This window comes from Diorhabda carinulata, chromosome 1 (genome assembly GCF_026250575.1).
Source record: "Diorhabda carinulata isolate Delta chromosome 1, icDioCari1.1, whole genome shotgun sequence".
NCBI classification, from domain to species: domain Eukaryota; kingdom Metazoa; phylum Arthropoda; class Insecta; order Coleoptera; family Chrysomelidae; genus Diorhabda; species Diorhabda carinulata.
In genome coordinates this window covers 37,803,261-37,831,215 of record NC_079460.1, presented here as the reverse complement: position 1 = coordinate 37,831,215, position 27,955 = coordinate 37,803,261, and the positions used below count along the sequence as shown (strand labels likewise).

At 30.6% G+C, this 27,955-nt stretch overlaps 2 protein-coding genes across 2 annotated transcripts in view; one reads left to right on the top strand and one right to left on the bottom strand.

The window, feature by feature from the left end:
• The window catches only part of LOC130892352 (zwei Ig domain protein zig-8-like), a 468,122-nt gene that overhangs the window by 67,911 nt on the left and 372,256 nt on the right, over positions 1-27,955 (bottom strand). The window lies entirely within an intron of this gene.
• LOC130892342 (27 kDa hemolymph protein-like) lies at positions 231-27,945 on the top strand. Its single transcript, XM_057797731.1, has 5 exons — positions 231-577; positions 20,924-21,432; positions 22,136-22,409; positions 22,511-22,649; positions 26,693-27,945. Exons 1-5 carry the CDS (start codon positions 538-540, stop codon positions 26,886-26,888), a joined length of 1,158 nt encoding a protein of 385 aa, XP_057653714.1. The 5' UTR covers positions 231-537; the 3' UTR covers positions 26,889-27,945.

The following is a 27,955-nucleotide window of genomic DNA, read 5'->3' as shown; positions in this document are numbered from 1 at the left end:
TATATTTGAGATGTAGGGACCCAGGATTTTATCCTTATTTTGATTTTCATGATGTAGATGATCTATAAATCAATATAAATAAGCAAATTGTCAGTGTCAATATCATATTTTGATAAAGACTTAAAGAAAAGTTGAAACATCAAAATTTATCTTTCTTTTAAAAATTATCAAAAAAAAAATTTTTAAAACATAATCTTGCTTTCCTATAATCATATTATATTTTTATCGTTATTGCCATAGTTGGATTTTAACTATAATCAAATTGAAAAAAATCCCCAAGAAAAACTTCCACCATCAGTATCGATAAATTTATTAAACACGGTATAATGGATATTTTTTGACATTAACATTACGTCATATAGTTGCCGCGTCCCATTAGATCAGAACAACACTGATGCGTGAAAAACAAAATGGAATACTAAGTTGCGAACTTCACTTCAATCTATTAGTAGTAGTAGTCGTAGTAGTGAATGAGCTTTCAGTCGTTCAGAGAGAACCAGGATTATACCAGTGAAATAGGTCAGTCTATTCGGCGCCATGAATATTCTAGCCGCTACACTCGTTTTGATGGCGATAGGTAAGTGGACAAATTTGTTTTCAATATCTAAAACCTATTGTATATTATTTCAAAATGGCTTATTATAATTTCCTCGTGATCAAATGGAAAAAATAATTAAAATCAGGACCTAATAGTGCCGAAGGAAACTCAAGAGCAATCCATCAATGTTCTTTTCACAATTGGTGAATTTATAGCTAATAACGTGATGGTACTCTTTTCAGTTTTAAAACAAGGTACCTGTAATTTGAATTTTTCAGCAGTTAAAATGATCTGATATACCAAAAAATGAGTAAATATTCCTCGTCAGATACGTGTTGCCCCATCAGTTAAAATATATGTATTAAAAAAATCTAGGGCAAATTTTTTAATCACAGGTTAATCTTGAAGTGATAAACTTACAGGGGTCTTATGATAAAGATGCTTTTCAATATTCTAAGAACAGACTATTGGATTATATGTGTTATCAGACTTAATCGGTAAGAAATTTAAGTGTTGGTATCTTCAGGCCGTATCTCTCTCACTGTCATATACGCTGGTCAATATTTTTTATAAGCATTATTTTGATATTAAAACTAGGGAGTCCTACAAACATACAGAGACCACTAATATGTGAACAATGTATATCAAAACTTATACCCTCCATACCTATTATTCACTAGTGTTTAATGTCAAATTCTGCTTGATTGATTTGAGGTTTGATTTTCAAGGGTCCCAATTCTAGTTAAAATCGTCGATAGTTGTAGACAAAATGAAGTATTCTAATCACGTTTATTTATACTACGTGGATCTTATAATAACTAGAAAATCATTGCAGTGGGTTAAGCTTTTTTGATACGCAAGACGTTAGATAGCGCAACTCATTACCAGATCACTCCGTCGACGTTACTGGATCTGTTTGTGTCACGTGTCCAGTGGTTTTTTTGCTATTTTGTTTTTATTTTATTTATTATAATGCCAAGTTTAAGGGAACAATGTACAGCTGTCGAATTTTGTTTTCTACTCAGTTAAAATTCTGTTGAAATGGTTTTGATGTTGAAAACAGTTTATAAAGATGCCACTGAGGGAAAAATTGGTTTACGACCGGTTTGCTTTTTTGATACCAAGGGCGTGGTTCATGCATTTTGTTACCCCAGATGTAAGCGTCAATAAAATATTATATTTGGTTTTGAGAAATATTATCTCAATATGAATAGAAAGATGTATATTGAACATCAATTATAACGAAAAAACTAAAAAGTATCTTTAAGTGTTAATTAATTTTTTTTATAATATACTTATTAAATAATAGCATAACAAAAATGTTGCATTCCTAGCATTTTCAGAAAATATTTCATGTATCTTTGTACAATATGCATTAACAATTCTAAAATTTCACGTACATTAAGAAATAAGGGCATTTTTTTAGATACATTTCTTGCAATTACAATATACGTACTACCAAAGTTATCTCAATCAATTCAATGAAAAAATTATCATTTTAATCCTGACAGAACTAGATGCAAGTGGTTTTGAATTTTTCACAGGAAATCCTTAAAACTATACTACATATTTTTTCTCAACTAGATGATCACATTAAAATTTTTAATATCAGTCGTGAATATTAAAAATCAATTTTATATTCGTTACAATCTTCCCTTTTTCCCTTAAATATTACTAAAAATATGAGTATATTTACCACAATAAGGTTGCACTACCCTTATTGTGGTAAATACCTCACTAATAAAAGCTTCTCTTGCACTCTTTTCTAAAAACGCTTCCATAGACAAATATTTTGATTGTTTTACTTGTAATCTAGTCATTTTCACTTCAGAAACTTGATGCCTCAACAACTAAAATAATGGAGGGTTTGGAAAAATACTGGAATAATTGAGGATAAATGTTTATCATTATAAGATAGCCAAATTTTTAAATTGTCGTCTGCTTAGCAAATAGTAGCATTTTTTGTTGAAAACTGAATATTTGGGCACACCTAGTACAAATTTGGTAAATTCAAGGTCAGTAGACCTGCAATTGTTTAGTCTAGGTTAAAGCTACAATTTAAAATTCAAATTCAACCGATCGTTGATTAATATTGTTAGCACATTTAATTTCAAAACAATACCAGGCATAATACAATGAAATTTATAATAATTTCCAATTCAAAAGAATCTGCGTAAATCGACAGTCTTAAGGTGTGAATCTATTTTGTAAGCGTCCATTAATTTAAGTAAAGTTTATAGCTGAAACATTGAAGATGTGGTAATATAATATATAAAAATATATAATATCCTGTTGTTTATAATAATTACCGTTTTTAAGATACAAGAAAAAGAAAAGTTTTAGTGATGGTTGATATGAAAAAATTGAGAATACATCAATGGAAAAGCAATTTTTTATCAATCTTTCAAAAATTATTAAAAAAAAACACTAATTTTCAAACAGAATAGACCTAAAATCAAGAACATTTAGAAGTTGAAATAACGCATAATTTATTGTCGTGGGCATGCTTAAAATAAGACACATTTTTTTTAGAAATACCTACTATAGTCTATTTCAGAAAGGTATATAGCAATAAAATGGGGAATTCCGTCCAGTTCGGCTCAATTTCGGTGTCGGCCATAGGTGTAGGTCTTGAAATATTGTCTAGGGATTACTTAGGTAATAGATTATACAGTTACGTTTTGCGTTTAACAGGTACCGTTTAACCTTCTATTAGTGCCTCTGCCTAATTCCAACCCTATTTCAGATTCGGCTTGCCGTAAGGGCAATGGTGCCTTACCCAAAATTTTTAGACCTTTATAAGTATATTTGTGTAATTTAACGCATCAGTATTTGCTGTTAAGCCGTAAATAGTGTTCACAATGAAAAGCTTATTAATTTAAATTTTTCATGGAAGGCCTGTCAACGGGTATTATTAGGAAAGGATTTGTAGCAAGACACAACACGACATTCAAAATGAAAGACGTTAAGCTACTTTTTGATCAAGCCATTAAGGAGGTGACACCAGAGAACTGGCGAAAAACTCTCCAACATGTCATTAAAGAAGAGGAGAAAATGTGGGATCTTGACTACTTGATCGATCGGACCATCGACCCGTTAATTATAACGTCAAGAGGAGATGACAGTTCCTGAGATGACTAAGAATATTTTGATTTTTCAGAATTTAATTTCTATATAATGTATTTTTTGTATAATGTCCATTAAAAATAAGTGTACCTAATACTATGTACATAATGCCTAATTTTTATTCTGTTAATTGGCCATTGGCACACTATTTTCAGTGTTTGTGAATGGATAACAATAGGCTAAACCCATATATTGACTCCAACCTGGGTGGTACTACCTGCACTTGATAAAAAAAATTTACAATGAAATCAATACCAAACTATTAAAGTGGCTTAAATATTCGTTGGGGGTGACTCTGTGGTAACTTTGCATACCTAATAAACTTTTATTGCTCTACACCTTTCTGAAATAAACTATAGAAGGTCATTGAAACTGGTTTGACAGTAGCGTAGTTATATTGTTAGTATGCTGATCAATAGCTTGGTCATATTAAACATTCAAACGAATGAGTGTATATCTTCAAACGTCGAAATAATGAGTTTATGACCACAGTGTTTTGGTATTCTAGAGATTCTAAATATTCATTGATTAATTAGAAAAATAGAAAACGAGTAATTAACCAATATTATGAGGATTTGAAGATACATTTTGATGTCGAACTTGGGACACCACAACTACAATTGTTGAAGAAAAAAGTTTTGTCACATCACAACAATGCGCCTGCCCGTTTTTCCGCTATTGTTACGGAAAAACCTGACAAATTGCATTTCGATTTATTGCCACATCTCACTTTGTTCTCGAACTCACCACAAAACTTGTTGGAAAGGGATTTTATACAAATAAAGAGGCAGAGACATCGTGTTTAAAGGAGATTGTGTAACTATAAAAATCACTCTTCCATCAAAGCCTCCTCGTATATTGCTACTGTTTTTGAAGGTCCCCTATTATATTATTATTATTAAATCTATAATTATTCTTATTCTGCGGGGTCTTTTTGCTTTAGACAAAGAAATTTATGCAGTTGTGTAATTGTTCTTTGGGTGCACCGATATCATTTAATACTACAAAAAAAGAATATTAAAATAATTTCATTACACTGGTTTTGCTTGGTTCAATTTTTTTAAAAGCACAGGCAAGCTTTTGTGACCTTTCTAATAAAAAATTAATTCATTTTTTAATTGATCTCGAATGAATTCTTAATGAATAATTATTGAAAATGAAATTAAAGTGTTCGTGACAAAAGTGAGATTAAATGGTTATTACGTATAAAGTTACAAGATTCAGTAACGATATAAAGAACGGTTTCATATTTCTCCGAACAATATTCTGTGTGAAGTAACAAAAGTTTACTAACACTTGATAAAAATAAAAGCAACGTAGCGAATTTTCTTATAATACGTTAGTTAAATAAACTCAATTCGCCTCGAAGCAAAATGAATCTTAAACATATTATATATATCGACTGTCAAATTTAAAATGCTTAATACCAAGCTCCAGATGTATTATTGTGAGCTTTTTTAATCAAAATTGATTATTAAGAACTAACTGACATACATTGTGCGTGTGTTCTAAGTTTAAAAAGGGTTTGAAATGCCCCAGTACCTCAAAAATATGATTAACTGTAAAATCTACAAATAAAACAATTAGCATGTAAACAAATACTTGGTACTATTTTGTTAAAGAAATGAAAATTTCTCTTAAAAAATCAGTCTAATATAGCAGAGACAGAATGTTCAATCTCCAGATAAACTGGCGGTTTCTGATAACTGAAAATAAAAAATAAAAATATTGAAAAAAATTAGATTAAGAAAGAATAAAAACATCTAGATATTTTGTATAAAAGATATGACATTAGAAAAGTCGAGAACCACCATAAATTAAGGCGTCAGGTACTATTCACAACATTATTAGATTGCATCATGAAAAGCATGTCACATTGGAATTATGGACAACAAATTTGTAAAGAGTACTTCATATGGAGATGATGCAGTTAGCAGAGGCCAAAAGAAACTATAAAAAACATTAACAACACCAAAATGAGAATATATAAACATACGGAGCCGAAACAGCGAACTTTGAAAAAGAGCTGCAAATATTTGAAAGAAAAATAAGACGGATGCCACCTAATAAAAAAAAAATAAAATGAAGTATAGTCAAGACTACTATCCAATAACAACCATTTATTAAATATATATAACATTGTAAGATTCAAATCACAAAAAACTAGGTGGTACGGGGATATATTTAGAAACGCTAGCAATACAACAGAATGGAAACCACTAATAGAAAAGCCAAAAGATAATACTAAATGGAAGCAACAAGTGAAAGGATGATGATAGCAAATTGACAAGAAACAATAGAAAGTGGTTTGATCTACCACGGGAACAAGATTGAGTTGCAAAACATCTACGTTTCTTCAGAAATGTGCAGCTTGTATATATGTGTTAATAACGAAATTTTGAACCGTATAGGTAAGCGAAAAATATTTAATAATAATTTTATTCGTTCGAAACGAATTCTTGAGTTTAATCTGGAAAACAGCCAATGTTCTTTTCGTGGGTGCGTCGTATTGTGCTTGAACGTGTTTTGATATTTTGAATTTCTGTAGACTCAAAATAAAAATACTCCAGACGTTAGGAATTTATTTGAAATGATTAAGAGCATAAGTATGAAACCGTTATCAGGAAGGCCGTACAAATAAAGAATATGATTACAATAGTTTTTCGATAAGTTTATTGATGTATAAGATATGACGAAAATAACAAGCTAATTAAAAAAAGTTTTATGTATGCATCATCATTTTTAATTACACCAATTTATAACCCAAGAAACAAAATTTATTTCCACGGAAATTATATTGTTGATAGTTTATTAATTGATTATTGATGTGAATAATATCCATAAGTGATACGGAAAATATAGGGTATTATAATTATAATAAGGTAGCATTTAGAATTGTTTTCATCCCAAGGTTGAATCCATGACTGGATTTCTGAAAGGTTTTTCCTCAAATTTGTTGTGGTATTTCAGAAAGGTGGTTTCAGCACATTGTCTATTTGTAAAAAGAGTTGTATGATGCTAAATCTAGTGAGTAGGCAAATATAGACCGATAAGAAGTCTTTTTTCAATCAAAAACTTCCTGCTAAGTTGGAATTTATTGAATTGTTGATGATATTCATACTGAACAACACACTGTTTATGCTACCACAACACCAATAGTTGAGGAAAATGTAATAATGGGTGTTGGTGTAGTGGTAGCATGCACAGTGTGTTCGGTAAAAACTCGTGGATCAAAAGCAGTCATGATGAAGAAGAAAAATGTTGACCTCATGTCAAATCCAGATTAGTCCAAATAGTTTTTCCACATTGTTATTTGCTATCGATTTTCCGAACGTTCCTTGACCTTAACTGACTCGTGTCCACTTTTGAATCTCTATTACTACGTGTAAACAGTCTCAAAAGTTACTAAATTATCAATATTGACAAATCTTAATAATTCTTGAATTTCTTTGGCACCCTTTTCCCACTTAATATCAATGCGTTGTACAACGAGTTCAAATTTGTCACTGCTTTTCTCAACACATGAAGGTATGAAAATACTAGTTGAAATAGATGCAGCGTGAGTAATTTCAATGAAAATTTACCACCAAATTTGTTGATCACGCTTATAAAAGTAAAGATAACGTCCTTATTTGCTTCCTTCATGCATTTTGTGGACGTATATTATATGTAAATTCATGATAAGATTCTATAACAATTGAGGACAAGATTTTTTTATTCGAATTTAAACAAAATAACGAACAAAATTAATGAATAAGAAATACTTTAATATGTACTTCATATACTAGGTTTGCTTGAAAAGTTTCCGTCCTCAACCTGAGGATGTCATCTCTTATCTTATCAAGGCAAATTTATTTGCTCTTTCGTTGAGAGATGTCCACCAAACTTTCAGTCATCGTGAAAGCCCAATTTCTGTTTGAAAAACTAGTAAGTGAGAAAAAGTTGATTATCGAGCTGTTAAATATTTGATTTTAAAAGAAAATACGTCTACGCAAATGAAAGAGTTAGACACTATGTACGGACACTAATCACTGTCATTTACAACATGAAAATATCGGGTAGCTGAATTCAAACGTGGTCATATCATTTCGAAAAACGACGAGCGTTCGAAATGGCCACAAAGAGCGGCAACCAGCGGTATTATCGAAAAAGTTCACCAAATGGTATTGGACGATCGTCGAATTAAGATTGGAGATATCTGCATATGACAAGAAAGAATTTTCGATATACTGACTGAATAATTATGCATGAGTAAGCTATTGGGTACCGTGTTTGCTCACATTTGCATTCAAATGAACATTTCTCAAACCTTATTGACGCGATTGGGCAAAATGAGACACCACTCCTGAAACGGAAAAAATGGTCGAGACACTGAATTGCAAAAGGCAAACCTGCGACGAAATGGTAAAGATGGATTCATCGGCCGGAAAAGTCATGGTGGCCGTTTCTTGCGATAGTCATGGGATTGTGTTTATCGGCTATTTTAACAAAAGCGAAACAATCCAAGGAGAGTATAACGCATCATTGCTTGATAAGGAAAAGGAATAAATCGCAAATCAACGACTGCATTTGACTTAAGACTTAAGAGGTTGAAAAAAAAAATAATTTTCCTTGTAGTCTCAAATTTAACTACACAAAAAATGTATTTCAGATATATTTTCGCAAATATCCTCGAACATATATAATTCAACAATATTCAAATTATTTCTATCAGGTCAAACAGTAGTAGAAACACAGTCAAATTAATTGTGGGTTTTGCCCCTTCGAAGAACCTGGCGTTTCTGTTACTTATTCCTCTAGGGGTATTGCGTGGAAGATGGTAGTTAGTTTGTTTAATTTGTGAAGTTTTACCATGTACCTATATTTAAAATTAGTAATTCTAAAGTCAAATATTCCAAAAAAGGGTAATTGGCACTCGAATTGACTGTGAAACATGCAGAACAAATGCATGAAAATGTTGAAATGCTAAATTATAGTGTTCAGCCATTTATTCTCCTGTTTACGAGTAATTAACCAAACATAAAGGATTTGAACGTAAGATATTCAATTTGAGAAAACTCATTGAAGCCTATTTGTAATTAAGGCTTATTCACACTTATTGGAAGTTCATCCTGAAAATTGTACAAGAATGAACATTGAATTAATAGTCTATTAACATTCCTTCAAATCGACGATTCATCCAGAATAAAAATTAAAAAATAGATATGTTCTTAGGACCCAGTGTCGTTTTTTATAATAAATAAATTTTCGAAAAAATAAGTAAATTGATCCTCGTTTATTTTCACATGTTTGTTTCATTCTTCAGAATCTTCTTCTACCTATTCTTTTGAAAGCGTGGTCGAGGTTCCCGGATTTTCCCCTCTTGAGACTATGGTTTTACCCACTAATTTTTACCCACGAATGTCTTCAAGGCGATTTCCTGCCACCTAGTATCATAGTTGTTCTTTAACTGCAGACAAAAAATTGATAAACAGCGATGATGGAAACACTGATATCGTTTAAAATATTTGTAAACACGGATGTACCTACATATAAATTGAATCAGAGCAGCACATGTATGAGAGTCTCTACGATTAATATAAAATTGAATTTTAACGTTTATATGGTATGTTGTCTCTAGGTTTTGATGAAAACACCTTCATATTTTCGTTCTAGAGAAATTTTAAATTTTTACTCGGCCTACTACAAGTTAATCAACAGGACCAAAAGTCGATACTATTTACAGACATTGAAAAAATGTATAAATAAATGGTTCGGAATATCACGACGGCAGTTTGGCAACACCTATTCATTTGTCTGCCGTCGCTTTGTACTTTGTAAGTCATTTTTCTTTGGGAACAGAAAGTAAATGGAGGGAGACACAAATCCTAAACTAAAAATCAGTGTACATGGCAGATGAGGCAATAAATCGTAACGTGCAATAATAGTGGACGAATGGGCAGCCGTATTTTAGTAATAGAAGAAAACTATTTCGTCAACAAATGCGGTTATTTTGTCCTAAGTTCGACATTAAAATGTGTCAGTGTAAATCAGCATATTATGGACAAGTTGTCGTTTTTCATTTTTCTTAATAGTCCATTACCCCTTTGGAATCCAAAAACGCTGTTGCCTGATCTTATCGACCGACAAAAAGGTTTTTGCTTTCTTCGGAACTCGTTCCATTGTTTCGACTATATTTCTGTTTCTGTGGGAATAATGGTGTTCCCAAGATTCATCTACTATGACATATCGATGAAAAGATGCACCTGAATTACGTTTGAAGATTATTTGTTTGCAGTTTTAATGCGAATTAGCTTTCCATTGGCATTAAGCAATCCTAACAGCACTTTGCAAACAAATTTTTCATTACGTAACTTTTTATGCACGATATTTTCAATTTACAGTCGCCAATTACAAGGATATGAATTTTATACACCAATTCAGATGTAGTTTCAGTGACAGTTAATGACATGTTCATATGACCACTTACAAATCATTCCATGTGACGTAAAATTTGCAGAATAATATTCACATAACTTTTCATTGGCTTCTTTTCCAAGCAATAACATTTTGTAATTCAGACTCTAAAGCCTTTTCTGCTCATATTTACTGAAATAATCTATCTACAGATTTATGTGCAATTTTGGCAGTTGACATTAGAAATATAGCGGAAGCTAACAATCATCACAGCCATACCGCCTTCGTATTTTAACCTCATATATTGAGGAAACGTTAGCGTTTTCAATTTTTTTTATATTCTCATCTATACACGGAATTTTTCTCTTTTAATTTGATGTTTAGTGTGCTTTGAGAAGTAATAATTTGACAGACTAATAATTTAATATTGTTTTGTATTCAAAAATTCAATTAAAATCTGATGAGATTATCAAATTGAAGTTTACAAAACATGGTAACACAAATAATAATTGACTGTCATTAAATGTGAATTAGTTCTCTATTTGTTTAAATCCATTTTTTATTTTTAAGTTATTCTGTTTAGGTACTGATCGAATAATAAATTTAAGGATGTAGACATCCGTATCTTATTCTAGTATAAAATTCTTCTCGATGTTCCAGGTTTGTGTTGTAAAAGTGAGCTAATCTTAAATTATGTTTATAATATAGTTGTATAAAATTGGAGGTAATTAAATTGCTTTTTAGTATATCAACCGCATAGACTGCATAATATAAGCGAAACCATGAACAAAATATTTTAAAACAAATTAAATGAGAGTTACATTTCGTGTACTCTGAACTCTAGTGTGGCCAGAAACTCTAAAAAAGGTCAGTAGCTGTGGTTTTGTACCCCAAGCGTAACTTTATATCTTCGTGATGACTACACATCAATCATTCCACACCCTATTATGTCCACCTTATGGCAGAACACACCCTGAAATTTAATGTACTTTATTCTGATACTCGGTCCGAATAAACGGAATGGTTTTTATGATTTTAAAGAAAAATAGGATGAAAAATTGTATCATAGATAATTATATGATAAATATATACGTGTTCCATATTAAGGTCAAACCGACAGTTGTATGATACATCATATTCACTTAGCTTTTCAATGAATAAGCTATTTAGAAAATTTTCTATGATAATAAAAATATAACCTCAGTTTCTTTATATATATATAACAATAAGGTATTATATTACGCTCTCGCCCAATTTGATATCCACTATTCCAAGAACAGATTTATTTATGCGCACTAATGCACAATGCATGAATCTTGGGCTTTTGATGCCGAATATACGTATTTTTGAACATGGTGTAAAGAAAAATAACTGTAAGTGAAGATTATCATAAAAATAATCGAGAAACTTTGCATAAATTTTATATTACCTGAAATAAACAAGGAAAATCCACAAAGTAAGTTCCGTTTGATTGTATAAAAAAAACGTGTACAGACATAGTAAAAATATTTATCATACAAAAATCGGCAACTGTTGAACTAATTTCCTACATAGCTTCCGACATTTTGTAGGATTTGTCATAGCGTAGCACAAGTTTTTCTATGTGCCGAGGATGATCAAACACGTCCCAACTACATTTCTGTGGGAGTTTTCTGTCACATTCGCAGTATGATATTGGCCTCGTGGTAAGAAATCAATGAGCAAAATGCCTCTTCTGTCCCAAAAGATGGTACACATAAATTTTCGAGGTGTCAAGATTTGCTTTGGCTTTACTTTCATTGAGAACGAAGTGTGTCTCCATTCCATTAATTGCCGTTTAAAAACTGAAGTGCACTGTCCATTCGTCGTTTATTGTGTTGTTCAGGAAGAATTTTGATTACCGAATATGAACACAGTTTTAGAAATTTCAGTTTTTCACTAACAATTTCATGAATTAGTAAGCATGAGATTTGCGGAACCAGTTCATCAGTTATCAAAGAGAGACATATACATCGTTTTTCATCGACTTAATCACTTATTTCATTGAAGTGTCTGACCCATTCTCAGATCATTGAATCACTAATAGCATTTTGTCCAGAAACGGACTTGCCGATAATTTCAGTTGATTTAAATTTCTTGGTATTTACAAAACTAATTACAGATCTGATTTCACAAGCGGCGGCATTTCTTTTTATTAATTAAGACAGACACCGTAAAGAAGCGATAGTAGCGCTGCCTCTGAAACGGAACCTACATTGTGGACATACCTCGTATCTATTATTGTCCATTAATTGATTACTTATCATCTTTACTAATGTAATTATCATCCAGCAAAATTAAATAACGTTGTTTCAACTAATTTTATTAGTAATAATGCCTCGAAATAGCACAAAATTCAGTTGAAAAAAGTGCGTGGAAAAGCCATGTAGGATTTTGAAAATACCAGATTTAGTTAGCGTTATCAGTACACTACAAACTTATTAAAATTGCCTCGAAAACCAGAAAATGGCGAGGAAAACAATTAACAAATACCAAAACATATTTTATACAGGCATCGCTTGTATGTGTGTAAATATTTTGTATTAAAGTACTAGTATTTCATTAATTTTACGCATATGAGCCTAGATGTTGATTCCAAATAACTTTCTGAATAACCTTTTCATATCCGCCACATAAACGACGCTACAGAAAAATTCTCGAGGTATACTTGATTTCAAAAATCTCTTATTAGTCTTTTGTCAAGCAAGGCTAAACATCAAAAAATAAAATTGAAATTGATAATTTTTTATGTCTAAAGTCGTTCCACCTATCAGGGACACATTGTATATGTATTCTGTTCTGATTCACGTAATTAATAGGATCTTTTATAGATTAAATTCTATGTATCTAATTTTTTATCAGTAGTTTGCTGGAAATGGGGATATTTGAAAGTAATCTTGGTTTTTTTTTTGTAAAATCACTAATTGGCAAAATTATTTCTTTAGAATGAAAAAGTGTTTTGAATAAACGGTCATTTTTTATGAGCAAATCACTCGTCCTTTTACCTTTTCATCTTTCGCATTGCCGTTACATCTTGCAATGATGACATACCTCGCAAGTGGCATTAATCGGCATGGTGGTGGTTCACTCACAAATTTCAGACAGTGCATCAACTTCTAACCGTTGACCCCCATACTGAATTTCGACCACATTTGAAAAATCATATTGAGCTACGAGGCTATTAGCATGTCTGTGGATAAATGAATAAGTAGACATATCAAAAACCAAAAATCCCTGCACAACACACGAAACGTGGTGTTTCCGCTGAAGGCGTCATCGGGGATATAATCATTTCTGACCTATATTATTTTTTTCTACTCCATGAAATAAAATTTAAACACAAAATAAACACAATCGGAAAGCAAACTGAACTTTTCCATTTATTGAATCAATAGAACTGTTGAGAGGGTTTGAGTAGTATTTTTGTACAATATACTGAAATGATAAAAAATCATGTTTCGATATTATGCATATAAGAAGCTTATTTATTAGTGAGGAACCACATTGAATCATTTGAAATGTGACGTAAATTTTATATTAGGCCACAACGAAGTTTAAGATTATTAATATATAATCAATATAGCTGAAGTATATTTAAGTGTATACATATTTTAAGGGCACACTTCTATAAACTTCACTAGGAACGATTTTTCTCAATAAATGGATTTTTTAATGTGGACAGCTCTATATAACATGGGCGTCAACCACCACACCTTTTTTGTTTCAGCTATGTTAATAGTTTTAAGAAATGAAAAAGATTTGATACACACACTTCGGCTAGTAATTCACACGGATGATACAAAATACTAACTACTTTAGTGTTATGTTTCGTGTTGCAATTCTTTTATCAGAAATTATTCATCATTGATACACAATGATTTACTTTCAATCTAGTAATGTAAATTTCAATAGAACATCGCGAAAATGCAACAGAATGTGCATATTTAAAAAATATATTGAACAATGAATACTAAAATTATAGAACTTAAACCAAGGAATTGTAAACTAATAACTGAGGTTTATTTTTTAAAAATAACACCAACTAAATATTGATCCTTTCTACGTCGGCACTCCCCAAACCGCGAACGAAAATTATTGAAAATTTTCTTCAGTAATGCTGATGTAAGTGCTGCCATTTCATCACAGATATTTTTCTTGAGCTGATCAATGTTTCACGGAATATCACTACAAACTTTGTGTTTGAGGTATTAAAAAGCGTTAATCGTTTATTATAGCTTCATAAACGCTACAATTTCAACGAAAGGGAGATAATAATCAAAATTACACAGCTAAAAGATATCAGATTATCTCTTTACATAATAGATTTGAATATGAATTATTTCAGCCCTTACTGCGATAAGATTCTATACAACATTGTTTATCATTTTTCACATTACCGTTAAGATTCGTTTGGAATTTTTCTGGGTTTGTAGATTACATAATATTTCTTCCTTATAACAAAAAGATCTCAACAATTTCTTAAAGATAAATTACTTGTTCCAAGTCAATTCACAAATATCTTTAATTCAATAAATTATCGGTTCAAAATTATCATTTTTGTGGACGTATACCTGCTCTTGTTTTGATACTGATCAATTCCGAGTAATAATTGATATATTCTAAGAGTGAAGTAGGAATCCAATGGAACGGTTATTATATGTGTCCTGACGTTTTATTGTTTGAACTGGTAAATAGTTAAATTTTGAAATTCCTATGTTCCGTTATTTTTTTAATACCAAATGTGAAACTTGTCATGTATAATGCAGAGGATGCGGATAGTCTTAGCAATTTCTATTGGTTAAATATGTCGTCCTCATTACAATTCGTACAATTTGATTAGTGCTTCTTTGCAAATTTTAGTAAAATGTTGTCGACTTGATTGCTACAAATGATAACAGCAACCTACACGGTGAAATTTGTTTTGTCAAACTTCATGCTTTCATCAAACAAAAGCGCAAACTAATAAACCAAATCGATTTGTTATATTTCGGATTTCTCCTTGCGGAGAAGTGACGTTCTTGTGTTGTTGTCGTTATATAATAATTAGTATTAATACAAAAGATAACCTCATCCTAGAAATAAATACAATCCCAGCCTTTCATAGAAAAATATTTCTTATATCAGTGCTAATATGCTATGCTATGCTAGCACTTATCATTGTCACGCTTTAAAGGTGTTCTCAAAATATAAAATTCATTAAAATCGCCTAGTAAGTAATGTTTCAGCTAGAAACTTCCAATAATTGTAGTTTTTTGATTAATCGATATACAAGACAAATAGCAAAAAAATGTTGCCGCTATTTCCGTTGTGATTAATCGCAATGATGTCTTCTATGGACTCAAAGGGATATTTCATTTGACAAATAACGTTGCACACTATGAAATAAGTTAGTCAAACACCTTGAGTCAAAACTTCTACTAAACCAGTCAAAAATTTACATTGTTTGACAAAGCATTGTTTGCGCACTTTCAAACTTTCAAATCCGTTTGTCAAACAAAAATTTGACAAATAATTTGACCGTGTATAAACACACAATATTTTCAGTTAATGATAATGATAATTGTTTGATTTACTACAGCAGCAATTATTTATTCTACTTATTTAATTGATGATTAGTCGAAAGATCTTATTATTATTTAACATAGTACCATTTACTAGCTAAGTATTCACATCCTTATTATTTAAACATATGCCAATTAAAAATTATAGCAATAAAAAATGAAATGGAATTTTAGAAACAAATGGATATTTATGGAATGACGAATTCTTGTATTTAATGATTGTTACCCAAATTGAGTATGATATTAATAGAAATATTAATAAAATGGCCTTGGACCATACACATACATACTAAATTAGCCAAGCCTTTTTTAGATTAATTGTTTTAATATGCTGTTTAAATTCTCATTTTATGACCCTTCTGAAAAAGGAACACACTCATTATGCATTGATTGGGAGTCTATGATTTTGGTATTGTCCAATATTCACGGTAAAAAGTTCAGTTACATTCTTTTCTTCACTTTTACTCAATGTTTGCGAATGGATTGGCAACCTCGCTACATAATTTTAAGTTCTGGGTAGTTAAATACTTCAAACTCTAGACACTTACTCAAAATAGAGGTATTATTTATACCTAATATTCTATTTTGATTATTAGGCACACTCTAGCCACAATAATTAATCAAAATAAGCACTATAATTTCCACGTGAGAATGAATATTTATTGCAGATACTTTATATCGATTCTTTTAAATTTGACAATATATATCATCTATTCGTAATAATCAGAATATAATATTAGGAACAAAAAATACATCCATCTTAGGTAAAAGTTTTGAGTTAGGAAAATATTTAAGTCGCTCAAAAACATACAACAAGAAAAGTGAAGAGAAAGTAATAAATCAGATTTCAGAATTTAGTTAATCCGATTTTAGTGTCATTAAGTTATAAATTTTTTAAGACAAAAAGTGGTCACATTAACTGATCTACGTCAAGCTGGCGGCCGTGGGGTAAACAATTGATTTTCTCGTATGTCTTAGATTTTCTTGGTTTTTACGCTAGTGACAGTTGTTTTTTATTGTTTTTTTCTTCATTGTGTTAAGAGAACTCGATAAATACTTTTTGGTTAAGTTTTAGTTAAATCTGAAAGAAATACCCAACGCTATGTGCCAGTAATATTTTTTTCAAATAAGTTTCAAAGTTTTCATATTAAATTATCCATGATATGGAAGTAAAAGTTTTCAAATCAACTGACAGACAAAAAAACTTTTATGATATTTTAGGTAAGGCCACCCCTAATTAAACTCCAGAATGGTTCTATCCCCTTCTACTCTACAATTACTTGCTCTTAATATAGTGTACCAAATTTGGTATTTTGCAAACCAATTTATTTATTTCAAAATTTTGGGCCCAACTCTGAGGCCCTATAAATCCTTAGGTATGCAACTTGTATAAAGGTAAATTGCTCTCAATCGTTATATTTTGGACTTGCCTATATGCCTCTGTTCTGTATTGATTTTTATGCGAGACACCCTATATATACTAGTTAGTAAATTTGAAAAAAAATTATTTGTGGCTCATTATAGTATACATCCAATTTTAATATATTTATTTTTGAGTGAGTTTTCTTTCTAATACCAATAATTGAGTTTAATCTACAACTCTATAATTAATTCTTAGCTTTTAAAACATATATTCAATATGTTTGTTTTTTTTTCATATCGCACTTATGTTTAATTTTAGAAAAGTCGAAGGTTAACTGTTTATTTACACATTTCCCTATCGATTTCAACAGATTTATTTTCATCCTTTTTTAAGCGCATATGCCGAACATCGTCTTGTATTTATATTGAAATAATCCTTTTGACCTTCAAGTTATGTAGAATCTATTTTAGTCACAGTGCAAAACTGTTGATGAGTATAAATGACATTAAATATAATGAATTTTTGGCAGGAATTAGTTATTGAGTAAATCAAGAGAAGTATCCGAGCAATTAATAATATAATATAATATAGCATATGAATTTAGTATTAAACAAAGTTAATTTAAAAAAAAAAACTCAATTATATCTTATTTATTATTGTTCATTTAAGAGAACCGCATTCAGCTCACATTTGGATTAGATTTCCTAAGTTCAATAGAGTAGTAATTTCGCTTTCTTAAATTAAATTAAAACGAATACATTTTTAATTTTCTATCAATAATGTAGTCATATTCTTCATCAACATTTTACCATTAGTGTGCAAATGTTCAAAGCCGTGCTTAGTAATATAAATCGAGATAACCTTTTGGACACCATCCAAATTTTTTGCCATCAAGAAAATGTTGTAGGGATCGGAATAAATGGAAGTTCGAGGTTGCCATATCAAGCAAGCATGGTTGGAAAGGTAATATCTCTCACTCTATTTTTTTAGCCTTACACAGTGCTGGATTTGCTTCCACTTCTGTCCTTAGCATTTTGTTGGTCTTCCTGATTGATATGTTCATTGCACGTGGATAAATATCGAAAATGTTTTCTATCACAATTGTTGCGTTACCACCTTTGCGACATTAAAAAAGCATACCGGATATGCCTATTTCACCTCAAATTACAAAAAAGTCGTATGGGCGCTATTCTTAGGGTCTAAAATGGCGAAGAGGTAACACAATAATCAAAATTCGATAACTTCTTAATCATAATTTCGCAATCAATGATTATTGTCGTATATAAAGCAAGATAGTGATTTAATAGAAAGGGAAACGATAATTTTGGTTTTTTCCAATAAAATATCTTCTATCATCTTATTCACTGTAGCCCTGCTATAAAGTTACTTTGGTCACATTTTCCTTTTCTTCTCTCGAAGAAAAAAATTGGATCGCAGTCTCAGGCACCACAATTGATATTATCAATCCGTAAACTTCGATTTTGAAGCCTGGTCGGCCAACCGTAGTGAGAAATAAAGTAGAGAACGATGAGTATTTTATTTTTATCGAAAAATCAAATCTCTGCTATTTATAAAACATATTCCCATCGCTGTTAAGTTACTATTTATAAATGTGTAATATATACTAGACTAAAATGAATTTATAGAATAGAAATAAAAAATATTGATGATACTTTTTTGTTTCCACTATTTCTATTGTAGTTAAACTGATCTATTAATTTATACTTTCGAATTTGGTTGGTTGCAAAATTGAAATGTTTTCAATTTGAAACAATTTAGACGACATATTTGTAAATTGACTCCAATTGTTTTTATAGAAGTTCAAGGTATATATTAACCTTTGAAATTTGTATTTAAATATTACGATATATCAAAACTTCTCACTTTATATATTAAATTTATCAAAAATATTTTTTTTCGAGTAATATGACCATGAACCAAAAGTCAAAAGGGTATCGAATATCTAGGTTATTATTACGATTCAAATTGTTGACCCCAACATTTCGAAAAGACAACATTCAAAATAAAATCCGAAACTATATTCAAAGATACAGTTTCAAAAACTTCTTTTAATGAATAAGTGAGGGTTGCTATTATCACCTAACAAAAGATTCACTCGCTTCGTACCACTTTCATCCCTAGTAATTTACAAACAATTATAAATTATATTCCCCAATTGCTCGTACCGTTACTTAAAAATACCAATACAATAAAAATACTCCTCCTTAAACCAAACATATTCCTATAGAAGATACCTTAGACTTAATCCTTTATAATTATACCTCCAAAACTGACTCCGGTGTCGTTTGCGCAATCCATACAAACCACGAACTCTTATAAGGCTTTTCACTTACCTTCGACGTATAGTGTTCACAGTAGCGAAATGTACAGCATCCTTCGGGCTTTCAAATATATCTCTTACCCCCACAAACATATCGCCATGTGTACTCCCTTTCATCCGTACAGTCAATTAAAACCATCTCCACCGATAAGCCAATAGTCCAAAAACATACATAACATCTACCAATATCTCATTGTTCATGATTTAACAGTCTTTCTCATCCGTATTAACCTCACCAAATTTATTCACGATTATTTGATGCCCTCCTGTTTGTCAAAATTGTCACATTCCTGTATCCGTTAAGCACATCATCATTAACTGCAGACAACACCACCATCAGTTTAATCTGAGACCTCACCTTAAGGCAACACTGAACTGCCCCACAGAAATCAAGAAAATCTTGGAGTTACTTTAATCTACCAAGCTGTACCAGAAAATATAATTCACATTTCTTCATGTAATTTTTATATTTTTGTTTCTCTGTCATTGACTAACGAGGTATGTACGTTAAACTGAAATAAAAAAAAACATTGTAAGAACATAAATAAAACCTGTTCATATGGGTGATTTCTTCGAAAGGAATGGGCTGAGGTAATTTTTTTTATAGGAAAAAGTCATAATGATTTTATAAGGGCAATGACCTCTTGAGTTTTGTCGCACAACTTTAGAAACACGCTGTATTTTGATTTTTTTAGAAATAAAAAAATATACTCAACAATTGAGTGAGCTATAGGTCAGTTCACCCGAATAATTTTGTTCGAGTTACATGTTGGTTTGTGCTATTACCAATATCGTATTACTTTTTGGAATTTTTCACTTTCTTTTATTTTCTTTTTGAATTTTTTACAAATGTTAATTACAGAGTGGTTAGATTAAGCAAACTTCGTAAACAACTTGACCTATTATGCAACCCTACACCGTTAACCTACACATTACTTGTTTCGGTTTTAAGAAATACGAGCCAAGGTGTCATAGCTTTTCCCTATGGACAGCTTTACAATTTCAAAACAGGTGTTCAGCTTCTTGAGATAAGCAGGTATCCACTGAGAACCTTTCCCATGTTCCATGTTCAATTCTAGCGGCAATGACCCGGGATTATATCTGATATTTTTGGTCCAGCCTGTCAAGTCATAGAGGAATTACTTAGCCTTTCTGTATATTTCGATCATAAATCAAGATCTTGCCAGCCATAGAGTGGTTATTATAGCAATGACTATGTACGTACACATGTACGTAAATACTCTACACAAATGATCCCCATTTTACTTACTAACTCCAGATGATTACCACACAATTTCGAGATATTTTGAGTATAACGTTAGTAAGTCCTTATTCAATGGTACTTTTTATACCATCCATTGGCGATAAGGTTAGACCATATATCGTAGTGATTCTGAGTTTGGTGAGACATAGTCTTTTTATAATAACAAGTTTGAGTTGTAGACTTGAACAAATGCCTTTTTTCGAGACCTCTCAAATTTGTTAACATTCAGAAGTTCAGCGGTGACTTTATTTATTATTGTTTATTATGTTGCCTATGACTTTTGCAACCTGATAATATATAATTTCATCATTTTTAGGATGCGTATACTCGCAAAATTTGCAGTTTGAACGACTGGGCCAGGATTTGGAGAACCAATTTTCCCATATGGGTCAAGATTTTGGTACACAAATGAATAACTTGGGAAACCAAATGAACAGCAAAGCCAGCGAAATGGGTAATAGTTTAGATAAACAAATGAGTGACTTGGGAAACCAAATGAATAACTGGGGAAATCAAATGAGCAGTCGAACCAGCCAAATGGGTAATAGTTTAGATAAACAAATGAGTGACTTAGGAAACCAAATGAATAACTGGGGAAATCAAATGAGCAGTCGAACCAGCCAAATGAGTAATAGTCTAGATAAACAAATGAATAACTTAGGAAACGAACTTTCCAACATTCATTTCACTCAAGGAAGAGCTCAATATTCCTCCCATTCGTCACCATCCAATTATGGCATTGTACCTGATCTTCAAGAAATGATGGTATCATTACATGCCAAATGCCAATCTACTGGTCATCCTGAAGTTCCAGAGTTAATAGAGGTAGGCACTGAAGCTTATATAGCGTATATAGGTATATAGGTATTTTGTTCTGAAGATTAGAAAATACTCGATTTTCACATACTCGTGCATATAAAATTGTTCTAAATTTTTCCCCAAATCTATTTTAAAATAGGTGAAAACAACATGTTCTCATAAATTTTGAATTAGTTACCCCAACAAATCAACATAAAAAAACCTGAGTTACATTATTTGACGATCATACTATACTTTTCATTAGTACTATGCTATCTGAAGATATTTGAAATCCAGCATTATTTTATTTGAAATATCTTTAAAGACACCTTGAAAAATGTATACTTGTCTCTTAATCTAGAGGGAAATCTTTGTATTGGCAGTGATAACAGTAATTAGATATTCAGATTACCTTTCTCCAATAGCCCACTAAACTCGTGCTTGCACATAATGGTTCAAATTAGAAGACTTAGATGAATTAGATGAAATTAGTCTCAAACACTCCAGGCAATAGTAATATGAGAATATTATGTACATATATATTCACATATTGATTTGAACTAATCAAATATAGGCTAAATTATAAAGTGACTAGATCCCTTACTCTGAAACGGAATGTCTAAGGTACTAAGGTTTCGACGTTTTTATCTTAAATATTCATTTGATTGTTGATCATAATTATCAATAAAATTAACTATCCTTAAATTCTTAAAAAGAAAATTTATTGCAGATTGATAGAGAGGAGATCAACCGATGCTTGAAAAATACATTAGACATGGAAAAATTACAAAATGACTTAGTTCGAGCAATGAGGGCGCATGATATTCCAAATTTCTTTGCACTTTGTGAAATTTGGCCAAAAACTTCCAATTGTATCAAAAATAGCCTTACTTTGTATAAATTATGTTTGTCTCCCGATGAAGTCAAGATGCTCGATAAAGTTATGGACTTGGCCGATGCTTCCAATTCATTTTTTTGTGACAATAATGCTGAGCACCCTATCAGTAAGTAATTTCTCATTGAATTCACCATTTCATGTAATTAAAAGATAATCCAAAGTATTTCTATAATATGGAACAATTCTAATATATAATTTTAATTTTAGATTTCCTTGAAAATAATGGTTTCCAATGTATAGATCAAAATAGAGAAGTAATACTAAACTGTGTCGTTGATATAGCACAGAAAGTAAGAAACAGCGGCAAAAATAATACTATACCGGCTTTCGACGAGGCAGAGTGTAGGTAAGTGTTTAATTTGGTCTTTTTCGGCATATGGTGATATACATATAACACTATCAGTGTCTTCAAAATTCCAAGTATCCAAAATAAAATAAAGTACGCTGGAACTATTATTAAATTATGTAAGGCAATGGTATAGTTAACCAAAAAATACGTCACCAAGTCCGAAGAGCTAGATACGGCGGTAGAAAAAGACTTTTCATTAAATGTTATATGTTTTCCCTGGAAGTCAATAAATTATTTTACCTTTACGCCATGCAGAAGTTGTGTTAATTTCCGGCTACGGTAATGTTATAATTTCTGTTTCAATCAAATCTTTCAGTGGCCTTAATTCTTGGTTTTCGATTCAGTTAATTAAGTAAATTCCTTATTACTGCATTATTATGGCCCTTTGACGTTGATTAACCAACCACCTAAAAACCTGGAAGATCAAATTCTATATTCAAGTTTTTCCAGACTTTCTTTGCCTTATTCTCTTCACTAAAAATGCTTCTTCCATTCCGCCATTATAGAAAAAGGAACGCGGAGAGAGAATCACTTACTAACATGGTGGCATCAAGGGAAATATGTGAAATTGAAGGGTAGAAACAGTTAACGAGATTGAAGTAAAATTTCGAGTAGAGGTGTGTAAATGTGTAAACAGCTCCTTCTCGAAGAAGGAAGATCAGTGGTAATACAAAGGACAATTATTACCAGAAACCGTCATAAAGAGAAGTCGAAAAATATAGGAATTCCTACATATTATTTCAACTTGGTTCGCGGGCCAAATTTAAAATCAATTCCGAATTAGTAATATGCATTGAGTAAATTAATTGTAATTAATAATTAACGGAACGGATGTAACCCGTCAAAACAGAAATAAAAGTTCAGAAGTGAATTAACGACAATTTTGTAAGTCAGCATGTGATCAGTCCCTAAACTGATTCTAAATCACACCCGCGAACATAGCTATTGAGAATCATGTGGTCTCTCTCACACTCTCTCTGTTTGATACTTTTCTTTATTTGATATTTGTTTTTAAGGATTACCGATCGTTTCATTGCAATGTTGTCAGGTGTTATCATATTATTAACTCAAAATATGATGAATTTGTACAGATAAAAACCATAACGACATTTTTTAAATATTTACTATCAATAAACTTACGTATTAATATTTTCTATCTCATGAAATGACAAGTATTATCATGTAATTTTTTAAAGTTGTCGTTTGAGGTATCTCAAATGAACTCGGTAGTGCAATTTGGTCGAAATGGATTCAAGGAATTCACCGCATGTTATTATTTCAGTAAACTATAAGTAGTTTTGAAAATTGTGGACATATATAACTGGAAGTGATTGATATCAAGTACGTGAAGGAATAATAATTTAAATCCGAAAATAGTACGGTCATATTGTTGTGGTGAGTTTTACAGCAGCACAAAGTAATTGAAAATATGGTCACGAAAAAGATTGTCTCGGATATTATATTCACATAAAATACGAAATAACTTCTGTGTTTCTTTCTGTCACAGCAAAACGAAGAAATCGTGTTAACCGATTTTCTTGATATGTCAAATTTAAAAAAAGGTTACACGAAAACGCTTAACTATAAGATTTGGAAGAGAAATGTTTAACTAAGAAGGTGTTTGTTAAAAAATATGACACAGAAGATTGAAAAAAGCAAAAGGAGTTTTTCAAGTTTCATTAAATAGAGTTACCTTTTTTAAAAAAAATGTCTAATTAGGTAATACGATGATCGAATAAAGAAAATTTTTAATAAAAAATAAAAGTCGAAATTTTGATCAGTGAACCAGTAATTCGGCTGAAAATTGAGGAATTTTTTTATACTTAAACCCAATTTCCATAAATTATTTTGTTTTTGATTGAAAGTAAAGTAAATAAATAATGTATTTTGAAATCAATAGAGAAATGAATGTACCATAACAATTTACGCATACAGTGGTACATAAAATAACGTAAATTATTAGATATTCCTGAAATATACAGATTTTTTATTTTAATTTACTGTTTTTTCAAATTATAATATATTATATATATTATAATATATATACTATATATAAATATATAATTATATACTATTTTTCCAATGAAACACTTAATTTTTTCAAATTGCTGGATTACCTTTGATGAGCTGATTCCAAAAAAGCTAACACGTTGCTTCAATTTGGTAATGGATGAGCAAAAATTTTATAGAAAGAAAAAGTAAAATGAAATTACGCAGTTACGCAGTTATTGTGATTCACTACTAAAAATAAACATGATAAAAAGTTCTCAATTTTTCACTAGACATTGGTAGAATGTCTAGGAGACCATTGTTCTAATTTGTTTATTACATTCAGTAACGCAAAACATTTTCACTCGCCTTATATCAATTTGAAGCAACGTGTTAACTTTTTTGGAATAAGTTTATCAAGGGAAATCCAAAAATTTGTTTCTGCTATTTCTGATATTCATTTAGCCAATATACATTTATGTATTACCTTATGCATGCACTGTAGATACTACATAATTATGTAATTGTCAGAAAAATAAGTTATTAAATTTGCAAATTAAATAACCGTCTTTACAGTTTTATTTTTAAGCCTGTTTGCATTTAGAAAACCGCAGTTGCAGTTCCTCCGTAAATTCAAAGACGAGATTTAGTAAATTAATGTTTATGTAGTAAATTACGCAGCTTCAACATTTTGCAAGACTATTTCAACTTTAATTAAATCCTTGTTTCACTATACAAACAACAAAAAGGAACACACATTTTTGGGACACGAACTGCTTTAGAACATATATTTATGTCATTTATATTGAGAATGAGCTACTAGAATAAACCCAATTTAGTACCTTTTTTACATAAAAATAGGAATTCAACTTGCTACCGAATATATGCTAAAGTGGAAGAAGGAACGAATACTTTTTTGACCTTAATTTTTTGACATGACGACAACGTTTCAACTTTGGCCGTAGTCAGGAAAACAAATTTTGCCATTTAATTATGTTAAGGTAAAAAAATATCAAAATTATCACCTTGCTAGCTATTTTGAGAGGAGTACAATTGTGACCTATCGGTTCATCCTATCACATTACTTGTCTCGTTAACTGTACTACAATAAATTGCGAGCAGAAAGTATAATTAAATTTTCGAGCGCCAATAGCGACGCTTCAAGAAACTAACTTTGCGTTTTGCTTCTTGGTTTGGAGACAACAAAGACCTATTATTATGCGTGCAATAATATGTCGCTGCTTTCTGTTCTCATATCATCCACGGTTAGAAGGTACCTACTTTTTTGACTGTCGATCACTAGCTTCAACGTTTAAACTGGTGTAGATAACAGCAGCACTGAGAATTAGAATGCCGTTATATCATATTTGCTAATGAATAATGATTCTTTGAAGGTGTTAAGTAATATTTGGTTTGTTGTAATGAATTTGCACATGAATTAAGAGCTTCCATGCCCACCCCGCGCACAAGAATTAAATACCACGTGTATGGAGAAGACTGTCCAATTTTAATACCATGTAAAGTCTTTGGCTCATTTAATCTAGGAACTTGAAATTGCTTGAAAAAGGTACAGCATGCAGACATCGATCATCGATCACTTTCTTTATTACATGCTTAAAAGTGTTCAGGAGTGTATTCAGCTACTAAGTTGTCGAACACATTAATTTTTTTTTATTAATCATAAATTTTTTTACGAATATTTTCAATTCATTCTTTTTGTAAGACTACTAAAAATTAAGATCAAAACATTATTCTAATGTCACTGAGTATATATCTCTTGGCTGGCACCTTCTGCGCTTTTTGGAAGTAATATATAGGTTTTGTTGGAATTATACCGAGAACCTATAGAACCATAGAAAAATTAACAGCCAAAGAGTTTATTATTCCATGCCTTCTAATCAATGTAAGGATGAAATGTGTTAATTGTCTAATTCTGTTCTTAAACCTTCTCTAATTTGAATCATTTCACGTAGGAACATAGGAAATTAAATGGTGGCTTATATTTTCATTACATATTAATATTGAAATAATGTATTTTTGTTTTTTTCTAGTAATTTCCAAGATTTTCGAAGATGTGTTGTGAGAAAACTGAGACAATGCTCTTCCAGTGTGCCCTCACAAATAACCGATGATTATTTTGCTTTGATATATAGAAAAGCTTGTAATTCCGCATCAAGATTCACCTGGTTGTCTTTCGTCAACATAGTTTTACTATTCTTCACTTATTTATACTCCAAAATGTTCTAACATGTTTAAAACTATTTTTGCAATGGATTGCTACCTCAAAAAAATTCTTAAAGTATAAAGCTTTTGAACGTCAAATATTTTATATTACTACAGAACGTAAAAATTTTCTTACCAAAGATGGCACAATTATGTAATTTTTTAATAAATAATTCTTTAAAGGAAGAGTTTGGAATGTTGAATCTTAAAACATATAACTAATATACACAGTTTTGTCTTTTAATAGAAGCTACATAAAAACAATTAATTATTTTGATTTAAAACATTTGATAAATTTTTAATCTCGAAATTTTCATATAAATATATTAAATAACTCCATAAGGAGAAAATATTCCTCATTATTCATACTTGCTTTTAACAACAACTAATAAATGGTTCAATTTTGAGTGGTTCAGTATAAGTTAAATATAGTTATTCCAAACTCTTCACTTAATGAATTCTTCTAAAGTACTTATACTTAAACTAAGTATTATTATTAAAATAATTAGAGTACTAGTGATATTACTTTCTATATGGTAGTAAATAACGATGAATGTGTCAAAATAATAATCACAAACATTTTTATCAGATTTAGTCGTCAGTCTAAGTGTACCATAGATTAGAGGCACAATATAAGAATATTTCATTTAAAAATTTCAATCAATACCATAATATACATTATTTTGATTCATTCATTTTAATTTTCCCTATACCATTTGTACAGAAAAAATAAACTTCTGTTAGTGGATAATAGAATATTACATAAGCTTCAGCTCTGATTAAAACAGCTTTTCAATTGGGGTGGTAATGGAAACTATATATGAAGAATTATTTTTTCATTTTGTGTTAAATATGTAACTGCAGTCGAATCTGAGATTTATATTTATATTTTTATTCAGGAATTTCAATTAATTTTTGTGGTCATCACTGATTAAGTTTACTGTAGTGAATTATTTTTAATTATATCTTCTAAATGCAATTTTCCTTTTAGAAACTGTTTTTGTTTAATTTTTAATGTTTATTGGAATTAGTTTGATTTTTATTATGTTAAGACTGTAAACAAATAAATAATTTCTTCTGCTACTGTTTTT

Excerpts from the sequence above, each read along its gene's own strand:
- LOC130892342 (XM_057797731.1), top strand. The coding sequence starts at position 538 with ATGAATATTCTAGCCGCTACACTCGTTTTGATGGCGATAG. Across the intron at positions 578-20,923 it reads ACTCGTTTTGATGGCGATAG|GATGCGTATACTCGCAAAAT; the intron begins GTAAGTGGACAA and ends CATCATTTTTAG. Across the intron at positions 22,410-22,510 it reads TAATGCTGAGCACCCTATCA|ATTTCCTTGAAAATAATGGT; the intron begins GTAAGTAATTTC and ends TTTTAATTTTAG.